The sequence below is a fragment of the Crocuta crocuta genome, unplaced genomic scaffold, assembly GCF_008692635.1.
Source record: "Crocuta crocuta isolate KB4526 unplaced genomic scaffold, BGI_CrCroc_1.0 scaffold376, whole genome shotgun sequence".
NCBI lineage: Eukaryota > Metazoa > Chordata > Mammalia > Carnivora > Hyaenidae > Crocuta > Crocuta crocuta.
This window is the reverse complement of record NW_027527388.1, coordinates 4,390,528-4,414,537: the sequence shown is the minus strand read 5'-3', so window position 1 is coordinate 4,414,537 and position 24,010 is coordinate 4,390,528. Positions and strand designations below refer to the sequence as shown.

General features: G+C 38.9%; 1 protein-coding gene across 1 annotated transcript in view; it reads left to right on the top strand.

Annotated features, from left to right (window-relative positions):
- Window positions 1–24,010, top strand: part of DIAPH3 (diaphanous related formin 3) — a 500,871-nt gene that overhangs the window by 50,573 nt on the left and 426,288 nt on the right. Inside the window, exon 4 of the mRNA XM_077752451.1 lies at window positions 19,265–19,369. Within this exon, the coding sequence (XP_077608577.1) occupies window positions 19,265–19,369 (105 nt within the window). The remainder of the gene's footprint in view (window positions 1–19,264; window positions 19,370–24,010) is intronic.

The following is a 24,010-nucleotide window of genomic DNA, read 5'->3' as shown; positions in this document are numbered from 1 at the left end:
GCATTAGCCTTTGTCTCTGTTAATGAGGCTTGTATAAAGGTAGTTCTCCTCAATATTACCTTTGAGGGCTCACAGTAATAAAGTGCCCTTAGCTACCCCTTCATCCCATGTACCGTATGTGGAATCATGCATATAAATTACCTTGGAAATTCTAGAATGGTCTTTTTTTTTTTTTTTCCATTTCCTGGTGACTACTTTGAAGAAAGTTTTTGATCATAATTGCTGGGGCTATCTGTAGAAGCAGAGTGAGGAAGCTATTAATGTTAGGTGTTTACAAGGCCACATTTTATCACCACAAGCCATTAAAAGTACAACTACCTAGAAAGTACTGAATATAGTCAATGGCATTCTGTACTAAACATGATTACCTGAACTGGTTTTCAGTTAGTCTTCCCCTTCTCCTCAGAGGATCAGTGTTTGTGGTTATGTAGAGGCCAGAAGGATATTGACATCTTTGGAGTGTTTACAGAATACATATATCATAACTGGGCCTGATCACTTGTTAAATCTTAAACCGGTATCCATGTTGGCAGAAAATCGTTTGCAATCAAACTCCTTTTACTCAGCAGAAGTAAAATGAAATTGTTGATGGGTTAGGGCTGCCCAATTTGCTGATAAATGAATTTGTCAGAACTAAGGTCCTCTTAAAAACGTGAGGACTGGGTTCTTCTTTCCTTTCTGATTGCCTGACCGCATCACGATACATTGTGTGTGTGTGTGTGTGGGGGGGGATCCGCTGATGGTTCTGAAGCTCAGAAGGTCTTTTCTTTAAATGTAGATGAGTGATATTTCTTAGGGTTTTAAGGGAATCGGGTTTTTGACAAACTTAGAAATGTTCCTGTGTTTGTAGAGAATGATAGATGAAGGGTTGGGTTTGATTTTTCTTTTTTTTTTTTTAACTTGCATTTTCTTATCTGTAGTAGCAGTATTCTTTTCAAGAAGCCACATTGAATCTGCAATCTTCATGTCTTGGCCTTTGCACTTACAGGTGTTTCCTACCATTGAAAATTTGCATCTAAATTCTTAGTTTTGACATTGTGCAATTTTTAAAAATGTTTATTTCTGAGAGAGAGCGCCCGCGTGAGAGCGCTCATGAGCAGGGGAGGGTCAGAAGGAGAGGGAGACAGAATCTGAAGCAGGCTCTAGGCTCTGAGCTAGCTGTCAGCACAGAGCCCGATGCAAGGCTTGAACCCACGAACTATTAGATCATGACCTGAGCCGAAGTCAGATGCGTAACTGACTGAGCCACCCAGGTGCCCCAACATTGTGCAATTTTTAAAGCCTTATTTAAGCTTATCAAAGGTGTTGAAGTAATTTTTACATGAAGTAAAAACTGTTTATACAGAGCCTTTTTTTCTTAAGCTAGTCTTCAGTGTGCTGACTTGATTACTTAATGAGAGGTACAGGGTAAGGTTTGAACATTTGTACTCATTTTACTTTTATATTGGAGATGGATTTACTTGGTCTTTAGATAATAGCTTTAGTGGGTTTTTTTGTTTGTTTTTGTTCAAGTAGTTTTGAATACTTAAACTACTTAATAGCTCTTTGTCCCGTTTGTCTTTTGGTAAAAAGTGGATTTTTTTTACCTGAAAGCCCATAGTGTTTTCTCTATGAATCTAGGTTTGTAAAATAGCTGTGTGAACATCCTTGTGTATACAACTTTGATTCCTGGAAGTCAGGTTTCGGTGTTCGCTCTTGAACTCACTGCGGGCCTTTCGTTAACTGGTTTTTGAATAAGCTGAGCATGGTAGGCACAAGCTGAAAGTGACTTGTTCATTTTAGCTGTTGCCTCTTTAAACCAGCCCCGGCTTACTCTTTCCTGCCCCTAGGCGAAATCGCAGGCAGGTCCCAGAGCTTTCTGTTGGCTTTCAGATTAAACAGAAAGAATCCTAGTTTAATACAAATAATTTTGATCCAGAGGAAGCTTCTTCCCTTTGCCTCCTTTCAGGCTGGCTCCACTTGTAGTCTCTAGTAGGGGCTGCTTTTGGGGAGAGAGGTTGGTGTCTTCTGTTTTTCTACCTTACTTTTCGGTGCTCTACTCTCCCGCCTGCATCTGTCTGGTCCAGGACTCGATGGGAGGCGAAGAGCGGAGGAATAAGATGCTTCTGGCCTCCGGTGTTTATAATCTGGCATTGGCACCCTGGGAGATGTTAGTCTTTATTGCCCACAGATTTGGGGCTTTAAACGCCAACATGCCGTCTCCTGGTTCTGTGGGTCAGAAGTCCAGGTTGACTCACCTGCCTTCTCTGGTATCATAGGACTGAAATCGGTATCTGATGGTCGGGCTCTTACTGGATGCTTTGGGAAGAACCTCGTCTGAGTTCATGGTGGCATAATCCAGTTCCTCACTACTAGAGGATTGAGGTCCCAGTTGCCTTGCTGACTGTCCTTTGGGGGCTGCCTTAGCTTCCAGAGGACTCTTTCTTATCCTTCATGTGGGCCCCTATCTCTCTGTTACATCAAATCCATGTCCTGCTTAGAATCTCTAGGACTTCCCTTCTGTGTCACCTCTAGTCTCCATCTATGGAGCATTCTCTGCTTTTAAGAGCTCATGTATTCGATTAGGCTCTCACCCAGATAACTCCAAAGTAGTATTACATATTCAAAGTCCCCTTTGCCATGTAATAGAACTTACTGGTAGGATCCAGAGATGAGGGTATGGCCTTCTTTGGGGACCATTTTTGCCTGTTACAGGTAGAGGAGATTACAAATACTGATTCTCTTCTCCTGTGGCATTTTTGTGTCCCCTGTAATCCCCTTGTCACCAGTGAGGTCTCCTGTGGCCTTCTGCCCCCGTCTTCCATGAGCCCAGTCCTCTGCTGGAGTTGCCTTTTGGATGCAGTACCTCTCTGATGGCCCAGGGCTGCGGCTTCCCTGGGATCCGCATCTCGTCCACGGGAAGCTCCTGTGCCCTTTGCCTTGATCCCCTCCGAGTCTGTCCTCTGGAAAGTAGAAACTACTTTGGCGCTTCCTACCAATAGTTGGTAGTTCTTGCTATTCCAGATGTTTGCCCTCTTAACTGTAAGTGGCTTCCTAGTCCTCAGATTTTACCTGTGATACTGCTGACCACTCCTTCTTGCCTGTATTTCCTTTTCCTTTAGTTACCATGACACTCGTTTCCTTCGGAGTTTCTTCTCTGGTCCGTTTTTACCAGTTTCCAGGTTTCCTTTGCCGATTTTTATTTCCTCAGGGTGTTGCCTTTGGCCCTCTTGCTTTTTCTTCATCCACTTTGGTTCCCTACACATTTCTCACGGGGGATGGGAGCCCTTTTATGTTAGAATCTCCCCAATACTCTGATGTTTTGCCAGGTCTTCAGAAGAGCAGCTCTAATCCAACTCTCTAAAAGATGATACACCTCAACACACCACAAACTGACCTCACCATTTTCTTTTGATATTTTTCCAACTTTATTGAGATAGTTGACATCTAATATTGTGTTACATATATATATAATCTCCTTTATATAAATATAAACAAATAGACACATAAAAATATAAAAAAAAAATATACAGGGTAATCTGCTAATAGCGGTTCCCTTATTTGTGACTAGTCCCTTCATGCTTTCAAAAGTCTTTGTGTGTGACTTTTGGACATTTAATTATAATGTGTCTCAGTGTACCCCTTTTGGGTTCAACTTGTTTGGAAGTCCTTGGGCCTTTTGAATCAGGATGTCCATTTCTTACCCCAAGTTAGGGAAGTTTTCAGCCATTATCACTTTAGACTTTCTGTACTGTTCTCTTTTCTCTGGAGATTTCCACAGTGGATATTTTTTCTCTTGTTGATGTCCCATAGGCTTTTCAAAATTTCCTTTTTGCTCCTTTGACCGGATAATTTCAAATGACTTATCTTTGAATGTATTGACTTTGTCTTTTTTTCTTTTTGATGGTTTTTATTTCTTTGAACTACTTTTACTTCCGTATCTCCCAATTTCATTTAATTGTCTGTTCTTGTAGAATTTTTTTTGCCTTTAAGAGCGAGAACACGTGCAAGTGGGAGAAAGAGCCAGAGTGAGCAAGAGAGAACATCCTAAGCAGGCTTAGCGCTGACCCTGATGTGGGGTTCCGTCCCACCACCCTGGTCTCATGACCTGAGCCCACATCAAGAGTCGGATGCCCAGCCGACTGAGCCACCCGGGTGCCTCTTGAAGCATTCTTAACTCTTTACAGAGGATTATTCTGAAGTTTTGGTCAGCTGATAGACCTCTAGTTCTTCAGGATCAGTTACTGGAACTTACTTGGTTTTCTTTAGGTGTCCTGTTTACGTGATTGTAATACTGTATTTCTCCATCTCTTCAGTCAGGGACATGCTTTAGGGTAACTCCTTCTTTCTGGGATTTTCACAGTGCTGTCTTTCCTATGAATAGGTAATTGCCTTTGTAGGGGGTACCGATGTTGGTAATGACCTATGTTACCGTCGTGTTGACCTCCTCTTTCTGTCGTATTCTTTTCAACAAAATGAAAAATACTCCACCAAACTGCTCCTTGCTTAATTCTCTCTCAGAAGCCAACACCGATCTCTGGGAATCCTTTATAATCCTACTCAGGCATTGGTCACATCCATTCATGTCTGTCCTTCTTAGGTCCTGATTTTGTTTCTCTGTTGAACCTTTCATTACCTCTTCCCTGGGCTAATTCACTGCTCTTCCAAACACCTTTCCATTAACTACTATTCATACTGTAAATCCTGGCCCAGATATTAACTCTTCTTGGACCCTTTCCCATGTTCTGTCAGACCTAGCACTCATTAAACCTGCCTCTTACAGAAGCTTGTGTATAAATCTCTTGTAGAACTTCTCTGTTACTCTGATGGGTGTTCCCACTACATTAAACCCATGCAGCGGCATCCAACTGGTTTATCTTAAACAATTGCCTGTTAAGTGCATTTTCCTAACCTTTAAGATTTCTAAGATCCCATATTTCTTTTTACCTGTAATTCTATGTTTGGATGGAAATTAGCTTTAATTGCCAGTTTTCCCAATTACACAAACATGTTAAAATGAATAGGAAGAGAAATTTTATGCATTCATCTCTTCTTGTTTGTTTTGATTTCTCACTTCTCACTGAGAGAATGAAAGCTATGCAAGAATGGTCATCTATCTTGATGTGGTCGTTAACAGGCATTAAATCCATGCCAATGATGAGAAAATTATTCTAAGTTTTCAAACTCTGGGTTGCCTGTCATCATTTGTAAGTGTGGAAGAAATGGTTCCCTAAACTTGCACAAAGTACTTAAGTGTGAACAGTGATGCACTAATCTTTTCTCGGGAAGATGTTTTTCAGCCTTTAATGTTGGAGAGACCACATTTATAAAATGCCATCATTATCCCTTCAGTATGTGCTTGAGGTGTCCACTGGTATTAAGAGCTTAGATGACCAGTTTAATACACACATCGGCTTTTAATGTTGGGGGACATAGGTAGTAGTAAAGGTATTCACAATTTGATTTTGAAACAGTTTGCACTATGTGATGTTGAATCTAGTTTTGTTGACAGATGTTTAAGTATGATATCTCAAGTACACACAAAAAAGGACCTAATCTAACAGACACCACCACAGATATGACTAAAGTAGCTTATATACTCGTAATTCCATTTTTCCCTTCATTCCCAAAGATGAACCTTAACCTGAACCTGATGGTTTCATTCCTATGTTAAACTTTTTCTGTGTAATAATGACCAATGTACAGGAATATTTATTTTCCTGACCATTTGGTGGTAAGTTGCTGACTCCATGCCCCCAAATCTCCTAATTCTTTAGTATTAGTCCCTACAGATAAGGACATCCTCCTATGTAATCACAATTCAAGCACCTAAGTCAAAGTTCACAGTGATCAATTTCTATCAACTAATCTACAGTAGTAGCAAAAATGGTCTTTATGGAGAAGAGTGTAGTTTAGAATGCTGTGTTTCATTCAGCTGTCAAATTTTTAACATTTCCTTTATTCTAAGATAGTCCTCAGTCTCTCCTTGTACTTTATGAATTTGACATTTTTAAAGATTGCACTTGGTTAATTTGTAGGTGTCTGAATTTGCACTGGTACTATAAAACTTTTTAAAATCTTTAAGTTGTAAGCAGGCTACCTCATACTTTAAGCAACTCATTTTTTTAATGGTCATAAGCTAGAATATCTTCTTACACATTTATTGGCCCTTTGGGTTATTATTTTGTAAATTTCTTGTTTTATCTTTTGCCTGTTTAGTTACTGTTTTTGTTGTTGTTGTTACTGGGGTTTTTGTCTTTTTTTTTTTTTTTAATTGACTTGTAGGATTTGTCACCTATCTGGATTTATGCATGTTTCTGTTTATAAGCTGTAAAGTGTCTTATCCCAGGCTGAGTCTTGTCTTTTTACTTTAGGGGTAGATGGATTAGAGAACAGAACTATGAAATTCATTGTGGTCCAATTTATCCATCTCTTTATGGTCTTTGCTTTTTGTATATTTAAGAAATCCTTCTCTATCCTGACATCATAAAGCTGTTCTGTATTTCAGGATTCTGTATCTCTATGTCTGTATGATATGGATCCAGTTTTTTTTCTCTACATGGATAACTGGTTTTTCTTTTCTTTCTCTTTTTTTCTTTCTTTTTGAGACAGAACTTGAGGCGGGGAGGGGCAGAGAGAGAGGGAGACACAGAATCCGGAGCAGGCTCCAGGCTCTGAGCTGTCAGCACAGAGCCTGATGTGTGGCTTGAACCCACGAACCGTGAGATCATGACATGAGCTGAGGTCGGAAGCTTAACTGACTGAGCCACCCAGGCACCCCAGATAACTGGTTTCTCTAGTGGCATTGATTTAATAGTCCTTCTTATCCTTCATTTATAATACCTCCAGTGGTAAACATCAGGTTTTTGCACATATGTGGGTTTGTTTTGGAGGCTCGGTTTTGTCCATTGGTCTGTTTTTCTGGCTCTCACATCCGTTGTCTGAATTACTATAGCTGGATCATAAGCCTTGTTGTCTAAGACCCCCTCCCTCAATTCAAAATCATCTTGGCTATTCTTGGTACACACTTTGTGTGTTTTATATTAACTTTAGAATCAGTTAACTTTCATTAGAAACCCTATTGGGATCTTGATTCGAATTTCAGTGAATTTATTGATTTAGGCAAAATGGATACATATGTGATATTAAGTTTTCCCATCTGTGAATATTGTATATATTATCTTTATTTAGTGTTTCTGTTTTTAAACAGTAGAGATTTATGGTTTTTCTCCCTATGGGCCTTGTACATCTTCTATTAGGTTTATTCTTCATTTCTAATATATAACTCTTTGTAAAATGTTTTTAACTAATATTGGCAATTTTTGTTTATGAATTTTGGTATCTAGTAACATTATGGAATTCTCATTAGGTTTTCTTTATAGATTACCTCATTTTTTTTGTGGCCAATTAGAATTTTTGTGAAAAACTTCTTACCCCTTCTTATTGTACTGAGTAGACTTGTACAATAAATAGAGGTTAAGACTGTCTACTTGAAAGTTGTAAATGTTTTTCAAATCTGACATTTCATCCCAAACACAATAACCTCTGAATTAGGGAACTGAGAATCGACTCTCGCAATTTCTATGTACCTACCCAGGAAGTGCTCCACTTTCTTAACAATGTCCTCTTCTGCCTTCAGAATGAAAACGAGACTCCATCAGTTCCATAGAGCTTTTTCTAAAAACCCTAGAAAACAAATGATATGTTCTGTTTTTCTGTTGCTAAAGTGATTAGTAAAAGTCTTTTTAATTGTGCACTTTAGTAACTAGAGTTAAGGTTCGCTCCTCACTAGACTGGCCTTCCAGTACAGTAGATCCGACACCCTGCTACTTTTTGTTTTAATTAAATGGAGTATATCCTCCATTACTGATTAAATGAGTGGCTCTGCTATTTCTGTTTTCCTGGTTGATTCATTAGAACTATAGGAACTTCTTTAATGAGAACTTAGGTCTAAGAGCTTTTTCTAAGAATTCTATTTTAGTGGACTATGGATATTTAACTTGATTCGTATCTATCTCCTTAGTGCCTTCATGGTGCATATTGCATGTATTGCCAAGTGAGCCGATCTGTTTTTTTTTCTGCCTTGGTAAACACGTGTTTAAGCAATCAAATGGTATAAATTAGTACATGTACAGTTACATATTGAGATGTCTTTCTGTCCTTATTGGCTTTATAATCAATTCAGATGTATTTGAAACCTAAGGTCCAGAGGAAGAAAGAAGAGCTCAGGTGAATGGATAAAATCAAGTGTGACCACCTATGTGGTCAGGTGTAAAAGTATAAAATCAAGTTCAAAGTCAAGTATAACCACCTACGTATGTTTGATACTTAAATGGTACAGTCAGTGGGAGGAAGGTTCATCTTGCTACCTCTATTCCACTCTGTGGGTACTTGTGAAGGACAGTTGATCCTTTTTCTTTCCCGGTCATTTCTTTCCCTCCTTAATCCTTGGTGTTAAGGGTTTATACATAGCTCTTTCTTTAGTCAGATCAATGAATGTCTATTGTGTTGAATGTGTGGATGATAAGTTACCCAGGAATTGGAATGAAAAGAGAAACCAACAAAGATTCTTTTGTGTTAATTCAGTATATTGACTGCTATAGATTGCTACTAGCAGTTAGCTTATTTCAGGTATTAACATTCTTTACAAATCTACTTCTCTCTATCATGAACATTTTTTATTTCTTAAAAACTTCAAAAGTACATTTAGGGTTGGGCAGATAAAATGAGAGCGGCTGCATGGGAATGGTTTGTTTTGATCTATTAGTTGTCACCTTTTCCCTTTCCTTTAGGTAGAAGTTGAAAAATTTAGGGAAAGGTGGTTTAAAAGCAATCCGAATAATAATCCAAATTGGAGGAGGAGGAGGAGGAGGAGGAGGAGGAGGAAGAAGAAAAGAGTACAGAAGTGTAAGGCAACTGTCAAGTTGATTCATGGGTTGTGTTTGTCAGGGGGGAATAATGTCAATGCCTAGTTGTTTCTCTTTGGATCCAGATAAATGAGAAAATAAATGATTTAGGAGCATTGGATTTTGCCTGGTGGGAGTTCATTGAACCAATAAAAATGGCTAGGGGAATTTTAAAAAGAATAAGTGTTACGATGATGTTTAAGCATGCTCTTTCACCAATTAGGAAGTGTGCAAGTCCATTCTCTTCCAACTATGAGGGCTTTTTCTCAGTCTTGTTTCATCCCTAGCAAAGTTGGCTTTTGTATCTTCAGTCCACTGACTATCCTTCATGTAATTTGTGAAGAAATAGCCATTTGTTTAGAAAAGTTGAAAAAGCAAAGAAAAACTTTTATCAGTGGCTGCGTTCTTATCCAAAAGATCCATAACAATTGTTTGTGATTATAGGTGCTTAGGTATATGCTTGAACAGTTCCAGCTAGATGATACTTCAGAATAAATTAGTTGTGCAGCTCTCTGCATGTTAATTTCACTTGTCTATTCAGCTAAAACTTAAAGTATATGGAAGAAAAGCAATGTATGGGTTTCTTCTTTTTTTTATTCTTTGATACTGGGTTTAGGACAAATTTAAATTTGGTTTCAAATTGAGATAGTTTACACTTTCTATAAGCTCCAGTTAGAGTATTTGGTCAAACATATGTGAGTTCTTGGTCAGTCTCAGGATAAATGCTATTTAATGCCTGCCATCCTGTTAAGGAGCTAGCGATCTGAATTCCTATTAATTATAATAGGGATTGAGTAAAGATACTGTGGCTAGAACAGTGAAAATCCAGCATGACTGGTGGGAAGACCAAAACCTATAACTTCTTTACAGTCACATTTATATATAAAAAAGGTTACTATAAAGGTATATATAACAACATAGTAAAAAAGTGGTCAAAACAAAGAAAAGCTTTTTTGTACGTTAGTATATTTATGGACATGTTGAACATAAAGTAGTAATACAGTTAATTGTGAGTTCTTTTTTCCAAGGGGTATTTATCTCTTAAAGGTTTTCTTATTTTATGTAAACCCAACCTAAGAATAAAACAAATTACAGAACTAGATAGATTTGGTATATATGCACTGTTTGAGTGTTTATAATGACCTGGAGGAATATCATGAAATTTTTCACTTTATTTGGCACTAAGCCATTCATGGTAGTAAACACTACCTTAGTGTAGGGATAAACATTAGCAGGACCTTTTGACACGTGGCGTGGGAGATGAATTCCAATGTGGTTAAGAACAGAAGAACGCTTTTAGAAGAAATGTGGGATAAAATTGTGCTTATAAAATGCTGAGATCTGAAGTCTCAGGAGAAGTAATTAGGGAATCTTGGTGGACCTGTTAAAATGCTTAACCAATTTGTGGCTGTAGTGATAAAACTGTTACCAAAACAGACTGTGTCCATGAATAATTCTATCGATTTTAACCCTTGAAACAGAAATCTAATACACTAATCAAATGAGATGATTACTTTTGACTTAATAAGAATTAATGTTTGGCTTGATAGTGCTGTGCTTCCAATTTTTACCTTCCAATATTATGCTTATTGATCNCGACGCGGGGCTCGAACCCACGAACCGCGAGATCATGACCCAAGCGAAAGTCGGACGCTTAACCGACTAAGCCACCCAGGCGCCCCTCCAGCATCCATTTTCTGTCATCATGCCTCTGTCCATCCGGGTGAATTGTCTTTATCCTCTCTGGGTGAATTGCCTCAAACCTGACCATCTTCCGCTTGCTGCATGTACATATTTGCTTAATTCTCCAAATAGTCAATTGTTGTAAATTTAATCTGACTCTCCATGGCGTTAACTATCCCACTTGACTTGATGTATGTAAACTTAATGAGCATGCTGTCTTGTAAAATCCACATCCGTGAATGAAAACAGTGAGTCATATGTTTGTAACTTGGTTGAAAATATGTCCATTCTGTTTGCCATTCTTTGCTTGATTGCTCCTTAGTGCTCTAACTAGTTGCATGTATGTGCAGGAAGTTTTAAGATTATATCGCACCCTGGCCTCAGTTTTTCCAAGAAAACATGGAAAGTAGTTATTTTTACTGAATTTTCAGTCTAGGATGGAGTCAGTGTGTGGAAAATAGCAAGCTTGGGACTTCCTTGTTTGTGGAAATTTCTGGCCCCCTCAAACACTTCGGAAGAATCCCTTGCAGTATTTTAGAAGCTGCTGACTTGACTCTATTCCTTTGACCTGGTTTCCAAGTCAGGGCTGCTATTGGCCCATTGGTGTCTTCATGCAATTTAGAAAAGGTATATCCCTTCATTCCTCTTGGTGGATACAGTGCATCACAGCAACTCCCGCAATTTGAGTGAAGCCTGTAGGATCTCAGCTGTTCACTCCTTGACCGATGCCACCCTTGTTCCAGGTCACTGAAGGTGTGTGTGGATCTGCTAGTGTTCCCTGAAAACATCATGGATTTCAGCTTGGCCATATTTGAATATGTATCAGTAGAACTGCCTAAAAAATCCATCTCTGGGGCTGGACCTTGTTTGTTCCTTTTCAGCTAGGGATGTGAGTATTCTCTCTAGGTCCAACTCCGTGTTTTAGAAAATGACCTCAGTCTCCTCGTTTGTCCCTAGGTAGGAAAAGCAACTCTGGGAACTTTTGTTACATTGTAAATATTTAACAAATACCTGAAAAGTAATCCACTGTGGAGCGTGCACTGTGAAAGTGGCAGCAAGTGTATAAAAAAGTTGTTTAAAAGGTTATCTGTGAAGGAGAATAAAGGAGGCCATACGTAAAGGAGAGCTAGGTTTGAAGGAAGCCCCTTTTTCCTTTTAATTTTAATCCATTAAGGATTAACATGTTTATATATTGAGACCCAACCAACTGAGAACAATTTAGTGAGACCGGATTGAAAAAGGATAATTGATATGCAGTGCCCTTTCAGGAGGTGAGAGGAAACAAGATCCAGAGCATAAATGAATGGAATTATCGTTAGAAGGAGATGTAAGAATTGATACAGAAAGATTAGTGTGCAAACAAATTGGTAATATAGGAAATGAGAAACTGAAAGTTTTAGTTTTACAGAGGAAATTGAAATTTACTTACTGAAAATGATAGTAGAAATGGTAGTTTCATAGCTCTTGGGGAAGGGCAAGTTTGAAATAAATACCTTAGGGAATGTGAGAAGAAAAAACTAGTTGGCTTTTCCATAAAGTAGGAAGTGATGAATCCACAGAATTAACCTTCTTTAGGAGAACATGGAGGGGATCAAGAAATGGGAGGTTTTACTGAGATTAACACCATGTTGGTCTGGCAGTAGGACAAGTGAAAAGAAAGAAGATGAGGGTCAGAGAACGGGGTCACGGGAATTATATGATGACACTTGAGGTGGAACCGTTTTTATGTAAGGAAAAGGTCTAGGTGTAGTCATCAAGACTGTGGTTGAGCAAAGCTGAAGTCAAGATTGCTGGTCATAGGAAAGCTAAAGACTGGGTGGGAGAGGAGTCAATACAAATGGTTGGCAACCTAAATGACAAGTCCAATAGTATTAGCCCCAAAGGAAATGGGATTTTAGATGATAATGGAGATAAATAATATGTGAATAAGAGTGATGAGTTTAGATGGACCACAGTTCAAATAGCCGTAGGGCTAGGATCAACTGAAAGAATTCCCCTAAGTTTCCATTCTGTCCCCAATCAAGAGAGGCCAGTACATACCTCCAATGGGTTATTAGTGACCATTAATGTATGAGTGCTGATGTTCAGCATGGTGCCTGGTGCAAGAACTTAGCCATTATTTAATATGCAGGAATACTAGATCTTTGGGAAAAGATGTAGAAAGGATTGTGGGAAGAATAAGGACAGTGTACAGAGCAGATTTGGAATGAAATCAGAAATTTGAACAGCTTGAATTTTGTTTCGGAAAAATCCAAAGAGTGCCTGACCTTTAGATTTGGAATGGAATTCTAATACCTGTGTCTTTGTTAGTACTCTCAGATATTTGTTTTGATAGTGTTGTTGTTGTTTTTTACTTCCCTCCCCTTCATCAAGTCTGTATTTATTGTAGCCAAGTACTCTACAAACTTACTCTTAAATAGTAGACTTAAAAAAAATTTAGGAATGAGGGAAGTTCCATTTTCATACTTTGCAAATTGTGGCATAGATTTTGAGTATTTCAATTTAGTCTTACAAAAGCTTTATTTTGAAACGATTTTAGATTTATAGAAGGTTGCAGAAAGAGCACAGGCCATTCTTATATACCTTCACCCTACTTCCTCAAATGTCAACACATTCTATAACTTGAGTTCAGTTATTAAAACTGAGAAATTAATGTTGGTACACTGCTAACAAGATTACATTTTTGAGTTTTTGCCAGTTTTTCTACTTGTGCTTTTTCTGTTCTAGGATCCAATCCAGGATCACACGTTGCATTTAGTTTACTCTGTATGCTTAGTTCCCTCCAGTCAGTGACCTTTCCTTATCTTTCCTGACCTTGATACTTTTGAAGAATCCTTATTTTGAGAGCCCCTTCATTTGGATTTCTTCTTGGCAGTATTTTTTTATTTCTAAAATCTATCCTTAATTCAGTCAGACTCCCACAGCAAAGTAGCACAGTGGTTCAATTAAGGTAAGTTTTTAATTAGAAAGTAATTAACTAGGGGAAAATTGGTTTTTGATGTCCCCACTCCCAATTTCCCCAGGCAAAACTGTGTTTAAACATGTATGTGAAGGTAGCACAGTAAATGAGTTAATTTATAATGTCTGTTAAGATATTAATAGAGCATTAATAATCCTCTTCAGACAAAGTTTTGATTTGATATCTGCTCAAATATTTTTGAGATCTATTCAACTAAATATTGCCAACTAGTATCTGTTTTTCAGGTGGGAAAACTTCATGTCCTACCCACTAAATACTAGCCTCATTCAAATTACTCATCTGGTCTTTTGCAACTACGTGTTCTATTTATTTCCTGTTTGGTGTTTATAATAGATATTTAAAGAATTAAATAGGTAGATCTCAATACTTTGACAGATTGAAGTAAACCACATTTCAGGGTTCTCTTAAAGTCTGTACCTGCGTATCACTTCGTACCTATACAGTGTAGTAGAGGGTCCCAACCTAGGTCTGAATGGAAGAGTTGGTTAATCCAGTGGTTTGTATTGCTCGTTGAGGCCATTGACATGAGTTTTGGTATTACTCAGTTCTGCTTAGGAATAAGACTTAGTAGAAAGTAAGTTACTTTTAAACAGTGTAGTGGACGCTGTTGGTGCCTCTCTAAGTCTACCTTCTGGTGCACGCAGACTCCAGCGGGTAAGTGTTGGGTCCTAGTGGCTCATATCTACCCTTTCCAGAGATTTGGCCTCCAGGGACTAGGATGCTGCCTGATTTGGAGGTGTCAAACTCTCCTAGCCCTCTAGGTAGTACTGAGAGTCATGCAGTTCAGGCTGAAGCAGGAATCCAGTGGAGGCAACATTTTTTTTTTTAATTTAAAAAAATTTTTAAAAAATTTTTATTTATTTCTGAGAGAGAGAGAGAGACAGCGTGAGCAGGAGAGGGTCAGAGAGAGAGGGAGACACAGAATCTGAAGCAGGCTCCAGGCTCTGAGCTAGCTGTCAGCACAGAGCCCGACGTGGGGCCTGATCCCACGAACCATGAGATCGTGACCTGAGCCCCTTAACTGACTGAGCCACCCAGGCGCCCTGGAGGCAACATTTTCAAATGTCTTTCCCCTGCTGTTTTGTCTTGCTTTTCTTCACTCCATTGTCCTGAGGGCATCTTCTCCGTTGGTGTCTGCACCAGAATCCCTGTCTCCCACACTAGCTCTTGGGAATCTGACCAAAGACAGTAGAGTTACTGTATGATCCTTTTGAGCAAATTGTAAACTGAGTAACATGAAAATTGATGACTTGTTTGCAAGGGATCTTTTATAATTACCTGGCAACTGCACTAGACTGGTGGTCTGGGCTCCAGTTCTCGTGTTTCTAATTGCCAGATATCTAGGAAAAGTTGTTCATTGCTGTGAGCCTGTATTTTCTATCCTGTAGTACATGGAGCTTAGACTATGCGATACTCATGTTCTCACACTGAAGATTTTCCTTAAAGGCAGGGGGTTATTAAATGAAGATGCTTGGTCTCCCCTGATTCCATCGCCCCATCCCCAACTCTAGTTTCTTGAATAACTTTCAGAGATGCTCAGCTTAGCTCCTCTGGAATTAAAAACACTGAAGGGAATCAAGGCAAGTCTCCCCAAACTGTTCCACTTTGGCATGTGGACTATTTGAGATGAAGGCAATTGAGGTCCTGGGGGCTCAAGAGAAACTTTTTGCCCTTCTCTGAACCACTAGAAGAATCTGAATTGATAGTCTTCCTCAAAGCTTTATTACGAGAGATGTTTTATCTGAGTGGCCAATCTGTATAGCAGAACAAACACCTAATTACCGGAACTTCTTGCCCGGTGGGTTGCCCTCCTCCCCTTGGAAGCCCCGTGCCTCGGTTCCATATGGCCTATAAACCTCATTTTACCTTTTTGTTTCGGAATCTTTCTCGAATGTGGGGTTTTTGTATGCATTAAAGTTGATTTTTTGCTGCTGTTAATCGGCGTCATACCAATTTAAATCCTAGTTTAACTAGAAGAACTGATGAAGGGTAAAAAGGAAAAAACGTTTTTCTGCCCCCTATATACATGTGCATTTTCTANNNCCCCTGTCGAAATTTAGCAAAATCCAATAAGGCTTTCTTCTTTCAGCCTTTTTCTTTGTGCAATAAAAATCTATTTTATAAATATTGTACTGTTTATACACAAATACATATTTTCCCTTTTTGCTCCGATATTTCCTTATTTCTCACTGTAAATGGCAGAGTTTCTTTTTCCAATGCCATTTCTTTCTGGACATGTAGGGAATGGCCACCTGTGAGTTCCTTGCCTAATGAGAAAGGCCTGTGGTACTATGTAGCCAATTCCAAACTTTCAGTGTCCTTTCTTAGTTTCCTTTTTGCTTTTATTTTTATTTTTATTTTTTAAATTTTATTTTATTTTATTTTATTTTTTTATTTATTTCTAGGAGAGAGAGAGAGAGAGAGAGAGACAGCGTGAGCAGGGGAGGGTCAGAGAGAGAGGGAGCCACAGACTGAAACAGGCTCCAGGCTCCGAGCTGGCAGTCAGCACAGAGCCCGACGTGGGGCTCGAACCCACGAACCGCGAGATCATGACCTGAGCGAAAGTCGGACGCTTAACAGACTAAGCCACCCAGGCGCCCCTTAATTTTTTAAATTTTAGAGTGCAAGCAGGGGGTAAGGGCAGAGGGAGAGACAGTCTTAAGCAGGGTCCACGCTCAGTGCAGAGCGGACACGGGGATTGATCCCATAACCCTGGGATTATGATCTGACCTGAAATCAAGAGTTGGACGGTCAGCTGACTGAACCACTCAGGTGCCCTACTTTTTGCTTTGAAACCGGGATTGTCATGAAGTGAGTGTCTTGTTTAGACAAGAGAGGTGGAATAAGGCAGTGGAAAGATGTCGGGAGAACCCTGGATCGCTTCCTTAATTCCAGATACACCACTGTTGCGTATGAGCTCCTGTCATCTTGAATATGCCTTTCCAGAAAGAAAGCAGTAGGCTTTTAAAAGTGTGTATCTTAATTTTTTTTATTTTTTTTTGATTTCAGGCACAACTAATGGATTTTCCTAGGGTTTTTTTTTGTTTGTTTGTTGTTTTTTTAAGCATCTGTATTTACTACATATTTTAATTTTCAGGTTAAAGAGGCTGCGCCATGTTTGGCCATTAAAAAGAAAATAAAAATACAGTGAATAATTTAATACAGGGGTTTTAAGTACTAAGTATCCTGCCTTTGGGAAAGGGAGAGAGGCAAACCATGAGAGACTCTTGAATGCTGACAAAAACTGAGGACGGAGGGAGGTGGGGGGGAGGGGGGGATGGGCATGGAGGAGGACACTTGTGGGGATGAGCACTGGGTGTTATGTGGAAACTAATTTGACAATAAACTATTAAAAAAAATTATTTTTAATGTTTCATTTTGAGGAGGGGGGAGGGGCAGAAGGAGGAGACACAGAATCCAAGGCAGGTTCCAGGCTCTGAGCTGTTAGCACAGAGCCCAACCTGGGGCTTGAGCCCATGAACTGTGAGATCGTGCCCTGAGCCAAAGTCAGAAGCTTAATTGACTAAGCCACCCAGGGGCCCTAGCCTGCCTTTTTCTAATCAGTATTCCCATTCCTTTCCCCATAACTTCCCCATGACTTTCTTCCAATGAAATCCTTTTTTTAAAAAAAATTTTTTAATGTTTATTTTTGAGAGAGAGACAAAGTGTAAGTGGGCAAGGTGTAAAGAGAGAGGGAGAATCCAATTCATGCTCCAGGCTCCAAGCTGTCCGCGCAGAGCTCAATGCAAGGCTTGAACTCAAGAGCTGTGAGATCATGACCTGAGCTGAAGTCAGATGCTGAGCCACCCAGGTGCCCTTCAATGAAGTTCTTTATAGATAATGTAAGCTATCTACACGCACAATTCTAAAACTCCACTTAATGCCTTACTGTACTAAATAATGCAACATACATTTCAGTGTAAACAATTGGCCACGACTGCTCAAGAAGATAGAATAAAGTCATTCTTGAATCTTCGCCTCATGCACATACACTAGCTATGCTGCAGGTTGACCTAGGCGTGCTGTTCTAGTGATTCACATACCCCAAGCAGTGTTATGCTGGGGTACCCACATTTCAAAAATAGAGCACAACTGATGGTAAAGCTTATTTAAAAAGCAGCAAAAAATGAAAACAGCACATACACCCAGTGGAACTATAGCTTATAGAGTAGTTGAATTCTTGGAAAAATCCAGGTATGTTAAAATCCCACAGTGCAAAGTGTTTAATCTGTAACAATTTGCATATTCCATTTTACATTTAAATCTATGGAATTAGTCTAGGCCTAGATGAAATTTTCTTTTTCAAGATGTGTGCATCTCTCTGTGGGATACAGGACACTTCCTTGTTGTGTAGCATTAGCCCGTGTGTTGAAGAATGTCTGATACACCTTAATAAGTGCTGGTAGTGTCATCTCAGTCACTGACCACCAAAATATCCCAAGACCTTTCTCAAATCCTAAGTGGTGTGAAGGCCTATTGAGAGTCCCAGGCTTAGAGAGAGAAAAAAAAGGAACAAAATAAACCATTATTCACATAATAGGGTATTTCTGACCTGAACAGCCGGGAGTGACATTACTAATTACTACCTTTTATTAGAGTGTCAAGTTGAACAACTTCTAAGATCTTAAATATTTATATCAAGGTGAAATGAAGGAAATTTTGACTTTTAAGTGCTTGAAGGGATGGGTAGCCAAAAACTGAGTCAGCTAAACGCATAAACTACAGTGTCTGATGAATTGTAGCACTCTTCTGAAACTTAGAATAAATTTAACCTGCTGGGCTCCACAGGTGATCTGAAGTCTTGATTTTTATACACCTGTTTCTGAGAGGCTATGGAGTTTGTATACATTCAAGTGTGTTCTATTGCATGTCACAAATGACTGAGGGTTCATATCTGGAGGAAATCGATTTGAGCTGCCCTTCTGCAGCCATTTCTGTTAAACCTTAGGCTCCTTTTCCGTTACCAGAATGGCCTTTGATTAGAGCCACTTAACCGGTAGCAGTTCCCATACTTATGTGGATATGCTTGATTGGTATTTTTAGTCAGTTTTGGACTTGTAGACAATTCCAGGTTACTTTAACCTTTGATTGGTGCCATTATTTCTTTTTATAAGTGTAATTTTTATGCATTTAGAACATAGAATAAATTAAGTAGTTGATATTTTTGGTAGAGGTAGAGAAGAGATAACCATAGAATGCTTTACCTTTTGCTAGGCTCTCTACCATGTATTTGCTTCTATGAGCTTGTAGCTATAGAATCTGGAGAGTGTTGGGTTATTTAACTTTCAATTTTTATGATACATGGAGCAGCTGTTTCAGAAATAGTGCAAGATAGCTTTGGGTGCACTGTTGTTATATAAAAAAAAAAAGTACTATATTTGTGAATGTGTATTTAAATTGTGAATCCAGATGACCCTAAGGAAGGCAGAAATCTTCAACTGTCTAATTATCTGTCGTGATGAGAATGTAACTTTACTAGCCTGCTGCGAATTTAAAAAGATTTTCTGGTAAGTGTTTTACCTGTTAAAATGATCTAGAATGTGTTTTTGTCTGCATCTCCTGCTCTTTGCTTTCCTCCAGGCAGAACTACACGTAAATCATTCCAAAACAATTAATGCTGCCGTAGTCACAAATTATTGATTTTCCGTTGGTAGGGCATGTAGAATTGCTGCTCTACTTAGATTCTAAAATGAGGCTTTTTAATTGTGTTTTCCAGGAAGATATGAATTTAAATGAAGATAAGAAGGCACCATTGCGGGAAAAGGACTTCAGCATCAAAAAAGAAATGGTGATGCAGTACATTAATACTGCTTCCAAGACAGTAAGTAAAACTGTCAAGTTGAGAGATACTGCTGGAACGTGTTGTGATGGGGAAAACAATGCGTTTGTCTAATGATGTGCTTAAGTCCTTGGGCAGCTGGAATCAGAGGGCTTTCGAATGTATAAAGGCACAAGTACTAGAAGTTTGTTGAATTCAAACATATTTCTCTTAACTTCTAAAATTGCTGTGGCTCTTTGGACCCTCACATTGGCCAGGAACGCCGACTGGTTGACTTACTGACTCCAAGACTTCTTTCCCCGTTCGTGGATTCAGATGGCTATTGATCTCTCATGCCACTTAGACACCGGGATAATATTTGCATTACAGAAAAGTAAGACTGATTTCATTCTAACTACGTAAATCAGTACACATAATAGTGGCTTAGCGGCATATCTTTAATGTGAGTTTCCCTATGGATAAAATTATCTTGTAACAAATTATAAATGTAGACATTGAAAGGGGCATTGAGCATCCACTCGGCTGCCAGTTTTCTAGGGAAACATAAAATATGTGGGTGGAAGTGATGAGTAAATGTCTAAGGAACCATGACTGGCACACAGAATCAATTACATTTATTTCATGGGACAACAAATGAGCTTGACCAGTCCTATAAAAATTGAATAAATGGATTCGATGAAATCTAGAAAATGGAAGCTAATGAAGAAGCAATCAGAAGGACAGCAGAAAATGATTTTGGCTGCATTTAAAATAGAATTGGATTAGAGAAAAGTGGCTTAACACACCCGTAGTTTTCACTGGATACTTTAGCCACAGGCCAGGTTTCAAGAATATAAGTTTCTTATACTTTAACTCTGTTTATCTCCCAGGCCTGTCAGGAACTTGGAGGCTTTTCTTTGGGAAGACAGATTCAAGTGATGTTTAATTTTTAAACGTGTCTCAGTTTTGGCATTCTGATGTTTAATTCTTGAAATCACTGACGACTATACTTTTTCGGGCTTTCTATGTAGATGGGCGCTGTATCCTGCTGTTATGACAAACATTGCCTTTTGCCCCTTAATACTGCTACCTGGACATCACAAATGAGCATTGAAGACTGAAGAGTCAGAACATTTTTATTTTGGATTGACTTACCATCCCTTTGATAATGGGCATCTTATTTTACCTCTCTGATTCTCAATTTCCTCATCCGTAAGATGGGATTAGTATCTATATCACTGGCTTGTTGTTATAATTAAATGGTTGATGCCATGACTGGAACATTAATAGGTTTTATAACTGGTGGCTGCCTCTTGTGGTAGCATTGGTGGTCGTAGCAGTTGTTTCTTAGTTTTTCTTTGCGGTTTGTTTGTTCTTGCTGTTTAAATTGTTATATCATAATTACTGATGTATGTGGTTTTATATATTTTTTAAATTTAATGGCAGCTTTAAAAAATTTTTAATACTTATTTTTGAGAGACAGAGATAGCGTGAGCAGGGGAGGGGCAGAGAGAGAGAGACCGACCCAGAATCTGAAGCAGGTTCCAGGCTCTGAGCTGTCAGCACAGAGCCCCATGCAGGGCTCCAACCCACCAACCACGAGATCATGATCTGAGCTGAAGGTGGACAATTAACTGACTGGATGCTTAGCTGAGTGAGTCACCCAGGTGCCTTAGATTTATATTTTTGAAAATTCAAGTTGACTGGTAGTGAGTCAGTGTCACATTGATTAAGTGTCTGTATATCAGGCAATATTTTAGGCAATGGAGTTGAAGCACCAAGATGGTCAATCATCGTGGCCTATGGAGTAACATACTATACACACAATAGAAACACACAAATGTGTAGTAAGTGAAATGTGGGGAAAAAGCAGGGGGAGTGGAGATTATATAATTTTCTTTTTTTTATATAAAACATAGTGAACACGGTGTTATATTAGTTTCAAAAGTACAATAGGATTCCCCAATTCTATACTCAGTGCTCGTTACAATAAGTGTACTCTTAATCCCCTTTATTTTACCCATCCCTCCACCCCTCCACCCCCCCACCCCCATCTGATAGAACTGCTGCATAGAGTGATCAGGGAAGACTCCCCTGTTAGGGAATTTTTAAATCCAACAAGCATGAATTTACTTGATATAATTACAAGAGATACTACATTATTTGTTAGAACTGGTTTAGAAAATGTTGGCTTAATAGTGCATTTTAGTTCTTGAATTTCAGATAACAAACAGACGTTTTAATAGAAGAACAAATCACGTTGAACTTCATTAGAGTGGATCTATTTCAGCTTGCATTCACTGATTTTAAACTTTAATCCTCTAATCGTTTTGGACTAAGGTTGGAATTTATTTACTAGAATTAGATAATTAGATTATCAGGATTGAAATAGATTAGTTATCTAAAGTATGATTAAAGCATTCACTCATTTAATTAGTGTGTGGAGGATCATGACTTTTCCTAGGAGGGTTCTGAATAATTTGGCAGACGGTTAACATTGTAGAAAGTTTAAGCTGACCAGTCATCTATTTTTGTGCTGGAAGTAGAGATACATTAACTCTCAGATACGGACTTTGTTATGCCAGGGAATTTAGGTTAATGAGTACCAAAAAAACTTCTCTGAGAAAAAACATGAAAATTCATGGATGGGTTGTTCTAGAGAATATGGGGGTATTTATTTGTCAGGTAAACTCTTAAAATTTAGCCTTAGACATTGCTTTGAGGTTCTTTTTGTGGGTAAGCATTAATACATTTTTTTTGAAAATAGCACTGAGGACTACAGTTGATAATTTGAAAATGCTTTAGAAATGTTAATCCTCAAACAAGTCCTAAGGCAGCTAAGTTTGTTTTTTAGAATGGGGAGAGGGGGAAGAAACCTCAACAAATTCTTAATCAAATTAGGTTATTTCTAAGGTCTTAAGTTTAAGTAGCCAAGCCTTAATGCTGACTTTTTTCAGTTAGGAAAGAGGATTAAAATCTTATTCAGCAAGTAGCCAANTTTTTAGAATGGGGAGAGGGGGAAGAAACCTCAACAAATTCTTAATCAAATTAGGTTATTTCTAAGGTCTTAAGTTTAAGTAGCCAAGCCTTAATGCTGACTTTTTTCAGTTAGGAAAGAGGATTAAAATCTTAATTCAGCAAGTAGCCAATAAAGTAGAGGCTGAAAATGTCACAATTACATTTTTCTAACTTCCTAGGGTGTGGATATGTGATCCACATTTGGCCGGTACAGTCTGGAAGCCATGTGTGCTGGGAGATTCCGAGGAGGTTTCTCTTCCTCCTAAAAAGATCCAGAGCAGAAAACCACTTGTTTCCCCTGTTATTTGACATGGTTGTGAGAGAGTGTGGGAGCCTTGGGACATGACCCCTTAGAGCTGCTGCTCTGGCTATGTACCACCCTGCTTCCAGACTCTTCGATCCCGTGAGGTGATGCCTATTCTTACATAAGCTACTTGAAGTTGGGATTTTGCTTTGCTGCTGTGCATGCGTTGTTGGACTGTCCTGAGAGCCTTTTGCTTATGCAGGATCTCTATCTCTAATTAACTCTGGAAATTACTCCCCACATCAAGTATACTCAGCATACACGAGAATGGGTACTACAAGGCCAAATGGACATTCCTTGGTAAATGGCTTGCCTCAGATGTTCAGTAGTCAGTTTATTAAAAGAGAAAACAAAACTTTCTGAATGAATGAATACAGTCTTGACTTTTATTTGATTACTGGATGGATGGTTAAGACTGTTCAGTAAAAGGTAAGGACCTTGTAATAAAGATCTAACATGATAGTCCAAATGGAAGAGAATCCATAGTTCCCAAAAAATGTAAGAAGAAAATTCTGGAACAGGACAGAGGAGCTCTTAAGCCTTAACTACACACAAATTTCCCCTATTTTCTAAATGGAAGGCAACTGTACTTTAATAAAAGTCCACCTTGTAAATGTATTGAGTCTTGCTTATCCTGACTTTGAATGTTGTTCTCATTCTTGATTGTGGTTTAATTATTAACCCATTTCTTCTCTTAAAATTCTTAAAGCATCCCCGCAGATAATGTTAAATGATGATATTTGTCAGGACTCCTGTGCTTTGAGGGCACAGACCAGCCTGAGGAGATAAATTCTAATAGACTTGCTGCCTTCACCAAGTTTTTGTTTGCTTGGTTTTCGTGTATCATACCTGCTGTCTGTGATCCCTGGGTTGATGCTGGTGTTTATTTTCTTGTGGGTGCTTGAGTTGTATTCCAGGGTGTATGCCAGGGTGTATTCCAGGGTTGTATGCCAGGGTGAACTGGCTCTGGGTATATGATGTCCAGGTTACATAAAAGTCTCCTATTAACAAGAAGCCATGGATTACTTTAAAAACAATTTAAAAATGTGTTAAGCAGGATACTTGTGGACAGTAGGATTTAGATCGATAAAATACTTTCTCTCCCCTCCCACACCCTCCCCCATGACAAAGGGATTGTAAAAATTGATTGTTCCCATCAATTTGCTTTTTTGCTTCTGGGCTTTTTCAGGGTAACCAGTGGCCATACAAACCTCGAGAGTCCTGAGAAGTCAAAACCTACATCCCAGGAAGTGAAAGCAAAGCCCTGGAAGTAGGAGTGGGGGTGGAGTGGGGAGGCTCAGAGGGTGCAAGAGGGAGGGGAGAGGTGAAATGTAACACCTTAGCATTTGCTTATCAGTGCTTTTGGAGTTGACATTTTTCTC